Source organism: Porites lutea, chromosome 7 (genome assembly GCF_958299795.1).
Source record: "Porites lutea chromosome 7, jaPorLute2.1, whole genome shotgun sequence".
Lineage (NCBI taxonomy): Eukaryota > Metazoa > Cnidaria > Anthozoa > Scleractinia > Poritidae > Porites > Porites lutea.
Genome location: NC_133207.1, coordinates 28818190 through 28825383, shown reverse-complemented (window position 1 = coordinate 28825383; position 7194 = coordinate 28818190). Strand labels below are relative to the sequence as shown.

The window sequence follows — 7194 nt, the reverse complement described above, 5'->3', positions numbered from 1 at the left end:
TAGTGTGTGCTCCTCTTTGGACCCAATATAAGACCCCATGAAACAAAATATCACTCACGAATTCTCCCTCTAGATCCCTAGCCGCCTTTTCCTTTACTCTATGGCTCATTCTTTACAAAGTTTCAAAACGGAAAGAGAACTACACAAGTACAACATCCTTACGCCGTAGACACATGTACATTCTGCTTTTGAGGGAGACTAAGTAAAGGTTTTTACTAATCGACCTACGCCATTTTTTATACGGCACGTTGGAAACGAGAAAAAAAATGAGGCCAAAATGCAACCCGCAATGGTTTCTGTGGTTTTGCCTTTTAATGCATCTCTTAATTCCAGCTGCGCCCATTCCCCCCGGGCTACTGCGGAGCATTTGTCTAGCTGCCTTGTTAGTCCCGGGAGTCGGGCGTTAGCAAATTTTGCGCTGCCCGGGGGTCAGGCATTTGCCTTGAACCCCGAAGTAACCGGTTGTGTAATCATGACGATCAGATGATGTTTATGATGCTGCCGCGATTATAATGGTAACAAAAACGCTAGTTCAGTTTGAGCTTGGCAAAAGTGTGTGCTCTTCTGTGGGCCTAGTTAATATACGGCCCCATGAAACAAAATATCGTTCACGGATTTTTCCCCAGATCCCAAGCCACTTTTTTCTCTACCCCATGGTCCATTCTTTATAAAGTTTCAGACGGAAAGAGAACTACACATCCTTACACCGTAGAAATAAGTACAAGGACACTACACATTCTGCTTTTGGGGGAGAGAAGTACATGTATTTACTAATTGACCTATGCAAGTGTTCATACGGCGCTTTAGAAACGAGAAGAGAACTAAGGCCGAAATGCATCCCGCAGTTGTTTCTGAAATCGTTACTGGAGACGCGCCAGTCAGCTATTGGCCAATCTTTTCTCCTGTCCCTATAGTAACAGTCCCAGAAGTCTTTGCGAAAGTTAACTCTGTTCAGTTTGTTTCCCTGTCGTTTTTAAAGTGGTGAATTGAAATGTACAGACCTTTGTCACGCGGCGGCCATTTTGTCTCAGGAGATTTAAAAAGCTTTGTAAGTCCTCGTTCTCTTAGAGAGAACGAGGCTAGACGTGCATAAACAAAGCTTTTTAAATCTCTTGGGACAACTGATGGCCGCCGCGTGACAAAGGTTAAAGTATTTTGATGGAACTGTATCAACGGGTGCATTGAACAGTAATTTATTATTCCCGTTGGCAATCAAAATGTCAAATTTTCTAACTGCAAATAATTTATTCATTATTCATTTTCTTTTAAAACCCGTTATTCATTATTCATTTTTTCTGCTTTTACTCCTGGAGCTGTAGGTGTGAGCTGATTGGTCAAAACCTGAGAGGCAACTCCCACTGATAAATAATTTGTTTAAAGACCCTTGTCAGCAGGTTGATGTAATAACAGGAGCTGTTTCGAGGTGTGCACAGTTCTATCAAGCCTCCAGACGAAAGTGTTTTCATTTTTTCGTCATGTTCTTTCTTTGTTTCTTATGGTTTACAATCAAGTTGTTCTGTCCGGTTCACGGGCAATTTTGCAGTCCAAGTGGAGGTTAGTTTTGTCAGACCTATCTGATGGTTCCCTGACTCTCAATAAGAAACTTGGTACAATTTAAGCAGTTAAGAGTACCTTGTTTAAAACAAAAATTAAATATAAGCAATAGAAAAACAAATTGCCACTAAGTAATTTGCAGATTTATCACTTTTTCATATTCACTAATCTATGGGCTTAACCTGTTATAAAAGGTTTCAAAGTAAACATGACAGGACAGGTCTATGCTAAAATAATATATTTAATTATTTATAGTTACTCCGCTATATACGTTCTAGCCTACATTAAAAATAATACACTAAAGACATGTTATTGCCAGCTAAGAATGTTTAGGATAGGCCGGTTTAAGTCTCACAAATGATTCTATGCCAGTTCTTTATAGACTTAAAAAGGTTAACAAACAAGGTCATTTTATTATACCTACGTTTTAAGAACTTATTTTATTAAAATGTTGGCTCTCGTGTGTTACGCTCTTACAACTATTAGTCAAACTTTAGTCAAATGCTATGTATTTAGAAATAAGGAAAACATATTCAACTCCTGATTGCTTGTGACAGTGAAAGAGAAATTTGTGGCTCATAATGTGCTCATAGTGTTTATTTGGAACGTTGTTCTTTTTAGTCATTGAAGTGATACTTAATTGGCAATTTTGGTCTCCTGAGTTTTTTTTTTAAAGATACCAACCACATATGAATCACGCTTATACTTATTGAGCTTAAGGATTTACGAGGAAGTTGAGATAAATATGAGAAGGGAAGAAGCACTTCTGAATCGGGAAGGGTTTTATAAGGGATATAAATAAGTGTTTTCGAATAATTAGATCAGTTTCAGATCGGTGATCAGCGTGCAGTGCTATTTGTTTTCGCTCGATTCACTCCTGTCCTGGAATGGGTCACAATCAATGGAGAATTGAGTCAGTCGATATTTAAACTCAAACAATGCGTATTTACAGTCACAGAAATAAAGTTGTTGGAAGAGGTCAGCAAGACTGACATAGACCGACAAATAAAAACGCCTTATACAGAAGCCAAAAAAAAGGCGTAATGAAAGTGAGAGGGAACTCCAATGATAGTACTCCTAGCTAAAAATCGATATCTTTTTATCCTTAATTACCATTCAAAGTTTAGCTAGTCTCAAATTTGTGGCCAGTAATCAGTTAAAAATTGGCATTGGAACCCTTTTTGATATTGCCGGCACCAGTTTCCGGCTAATTACTTTTTTGTTATCATGCAACTAGGAGTGCCGTGGGAATAATTTACGATATTGCTTGTTTTTGTCGTTGAAGTTAAATTTCCTGTTTGACATTAGGTTGTTTAGTTGCGTCTTGGTGAAATTGGTGAAATTTCCTTTGAGTGGTTTGTTGCTGGGGGTTATTTTGAGATTCGTTAAAAGCTGAAACAGTAAGCTCTGGATTGAATAAAACCTGGAGAAATCTTTCGTTATATGTACAGTAGGTCTTGTCTAATGAAAGTCAAGCTATTTTCATGATCAGCACTCATTAATTTTCGTTTCTTTCAGGCACCTGTCGCCAGCTACAGTTCTACCACACTGTTGATGGAAAGCGCCTCAAAAATCACGTGATTCGTACTGTTGACGTCACTGGTGAAAGATCCTGCCGGACTTTGTGCTACATGGAACCAAACTGCGTCAGTTACAACTTTAACAAAGTCACAAGAAAATGTGAGCTGAATAATTCCACTTTAAGAGAAGGAGAGGGAAATAAGGAGACAGATCCTGATTATATATACTATGGAGCTAAGGTACAAATTATCAGTTTACTTGAAGGAAATAAGCTTACAGTCAGGTTACCATTAAGGAAGTATTGCTGGATGTATGTTTTCTTTTCGTGTCCCAGAACGGATGTGCGAATAAACCTTGCAAGAACAAAGCAACCTGTCAAACCGGTTTTACCGGTAAAGGCTACCGCTGTTTGTGTCCTGTTGGATTTGACGGGGAGCATTGCGAGAACGGTACGTAAGTTATAGCAAGCAATGGACAATTTCGATTTACCAGAATTTTTCCACGCTTCTTGCAAGTACGATCATGGAATTTCGCACAAAATAATCTTCGATATTTAAGACTGAAAGGCATAACTTTCTTACGCCGTTTTGAAGCGATTTTTCACAAATATCCCGACAATTTCAAGTTTTAATTAGTTCAATTTCAACTCAGTTTAAGTTAAGAATATATTTTTTATAGTTTTCATGTATGTATTAGTATGGTGTCCCTTTGAATGCCTCATGAAATAAAAATAAATAGATAAAACAAATGAATGTTTCGAACTTTCTTTGTATCCACAAAGTGGCTCTTTATTTACTATCGGCTACGACATTTCGGATCGAATTAGAATTGAGCCGGAAATGCTGGTATGTGGCAATTTTTAACCTGAGTCCTCTGCTTTTTAAATATTTCCTAGAATAGGTACTTAGAGTTTGTCTCATATCAAAAGGTTTCTGCCAACAATGCTTTTTGCGAGTATTTCTTCTGACTGGCCATGGGTTGATCATAAACTGTGTTTTCACGAGTTTCTTATGATTAATATAACCATCAGGTGGACTGATTATAATCTGTTTTTATAGACATAGACGAATGCGCAAGAAATACTCACAACTGCGGTGCCAATGCTTACTGCAATAATACCAAGGGAGGATACAACTGCACTTGTCGTCCGGGATATTACGGAGATGGAAAGAATTGTGAACCAGGTGAGTTTGTAGATGTCCTTATAACCTTACTTAAAACTTAAAGTCAATAAGAACTACAGTAATATGACTCAGAAACAGTCGCGGTTATATTCAGTTTGTTAGCAATATGGGAAAAGAAGTACACTATAATTGGAGATCATTTCCAGGAGAAGATAAAACGGAGCGAGCAACCGTCCCATACGAGGCCTATCTATGTACCAAATGGTTGTAGGGGGTCGCATATCAATTTTGTCTCTTCCCAAATATAAGACAACATCATATGGACTAAAATCGATTACAGATATTTAGGCCTTAAATTAAGGAATTCTCCTAAAGATAATGTTAGATTATCTTAGGAACTTAGTTTCTTTAAAAACCTAATATTCAAAATTGACTTTGGGGTTATGCAGTCGTCATCATATCTTTTATGCAGCTCAATTTTATTTTATATTAGTTTTATATTGTATTTTAGGCATTTTGTATTTAGTATTTGGCTTCAATAGTTTTAGCTCGTTCAAACTAGCACCAGTGTGTTATTGTTGTAAGTCAGTTTAAATAAATATTCTATCTATCCATTGATATCTTGACCAGCATTTTTACGACTCCCCCCTTTTTTTGAGGGGGGGGGGAGGGGAAGTTAGCGAAAATGTAACATTTTAAAATACTGAATTTAATGTTATGGTAAAACAAGAATACCAATTTATCATTTTACGTATTTCAAGGTGCATTGAAGATAAGCCATTTCAGCAAACTGAAGAAAGCTTGGCTTAACCCAACCTATATGAACATTTAACAGAAACTGTGACAATTCAGTGCATGATTCAGTTTTTTTATTTTGTTTTGCAATACAGCTTTTTCGTGTAAAGACATATTTGACAAGAAAATGTGAGTTAAAGGTTACATATCTTTTTAAAATGTTTAGCCATCCGATACATTTGTAGCCACATGTTGACTCTTGATTTATAACAAAGAAAGAAAAGAAAAATGAAAAGAAAACTAAATAAAAGAAATTAAACTAAAAGGGGCTAATGTGACAAATGAAAGTACGGTAAATAAGTGGCTTAACCTACCGTTTTTTTATGATAAAGGATTGCGCGTTTGAGGCAGTAGTCCAGTACCTCACATTAACGTCTGATTTCAGTGGTCGACTAAAACAATATTTCCTTTTGTTTTCAGGGGATAGGGACATTCTTATGTCACCGTTTCTATTGTTTTCTCAGCCAATTGTGTGAGCGTTTCAGTGAGGTGCTGCTCGGCCCGTTTGAGGCAATAGCTTTGCGGTTTAAGCATGCTATGCCGAAATTTCCATTAACAAGTACTTATAATAAATTTCTTTTCAGATCAAATGAGAGCAAATCCTACCCACTGATAATGGGAAATAGGGTCATTAAGGCTTACTGTCACATGACCGTTTCTTCTTCTGAAAATGAAACATGTGGAAATGGAGCATGGACTCTGGTCATGAAGACTGATGGTACTAAGGTACCTTCAGATTCAAGTACTAATCTCATCAAATAAAGCTTACCAAATGAAAATTGTTCCCGATATTCTGCTAATAACAGCTGTGTTTATGACAGATATTCTTTTGAATGCGTGAATGGGATATTTTTCAAGGGAGAATGGTTGCTTTTGGATTTCTTTTTCGGCCTATTAGTTGATTTCTACTCCTTCCTAAGGTAACCGAACGGTACATTTCCCTCTATTGACAACTTATTCGCTCCAGAAGGAAATAAAATAACTTATTATCAGTTATCTGAAAAGGATTAGAGGCATTTTACTAAACCTGATATCGGCAATCTGATAAACATAGCAAAAAGAGAGGGCATTGTAATACGGTGAATAGCGGGTTCAGCTCAAAATGAATATGTAACCGTGACCGGCAAACAATGAGTCAGACATTGTTGCCAGTTATAATGCATTTATCTTAGTTCAATCCCCTTAATTCTCACGCTTAAAAAAGCGCTTGACAAAACGTTGGTTGGAGCAGAAGCCTCTTGTAACTCCATGTAACTCTTCCACTTAACACTTTGGATTATTCTATAGGCTTGAATTTTTGTTGCCTATTTTATCCTAAGCCCAATATCAGTATTTAAAACCGGGCATTAATAAAGAGCCCGTTCTTAAAAGTAACAGGGCCATTTTTCTTCTCAATTTTCATTCCTATACAATTTTTCCCATTTTTCTCTGACAGCAAACTTTTCACTACAATTCCTACCTCTGGAACAACAGCAAAACATTCAATCTTGACGGAGGGAAGACTGGGTTTGACTCACAGGAGGCTAAACTACCCTCCTACTGGAACACGTCCTTCACCAAGATCTGCCTCGGTATGAAAATCAAAAACGAGATCAATTTTATTGTCATTCACAAGCAGGCGAACTCCTTGTACTCTCTGATCGCTGATGGGAAATACCGTAACACCTCACTGGGTCGTGACAAGTGGATGTCGCTGATTGGCTCTAATGCCTCATTGCAGCTTAAATGTAAAAAGGAAGGGTTCAATGCACAGTGTAGCTTGAATAAACGGTCCAAAACAAGAATCGGTATTCTCGGCAACGATAAAAATGACTGCTATGAATGTAACTCCAGATTGGGGTTTGGAAGTGGAGGGAACTTCGATGATAGGGGCAATACATGTGGAAATTTGGATAACCACAAACGAAAAAGACTGAGCATCAAGACAATGGGGTATATCCTGGTGCAGTGAGAACAATGCTCCTTTGCATATGTTTGAACGAGTAGTGGGAATATGTTATACACAATCCTTTTAACGAAAACTCATAGTTATGATGATGAGTAGAAGTAACTTAAGTTATAGACAAACAATATACACGTCTAGACCTAACGTTTTTTTATGTTGAGGCATATGAACAGACAACCAGTGTTTGTTTGACCAATAAGATTATAGTGCGGTTCTTGGTGTGTATAAAAGTAGAAGTGCTCGGATTATTTGTCC

General features: G+C 37.4%; 1 protein-coding gene across 1 annotated transcript; it reads left to right on the top strand.

The window, feature by feature from the left end:
- Positions 1 to 1396: 1396 nt before the first annotated feature.
- On the top strand, positions 1397 to 7194 carry LOC140942485 (uncharacterized). The gene is made up of 7 exons (XM_073391395.1): positions 1397 to 1554; positions 3073 to 3314; positions 3410 to 3524; positions 4134 to 4259; positions 5090 to 5123; positions 5579 to 5720; positions 6430 to 7194. The coding sequence occupies exons 1-7, from the start codon at positions 1476 to 1478 to the stop codon at positions 6943 to 6945; spliced, it is 1254 nt and encodes a 417-aa protein (XP_073247496.1). The 5' UTR covers positions 1397 to 1475; the 3' UTR covers positions 6946 to 7194.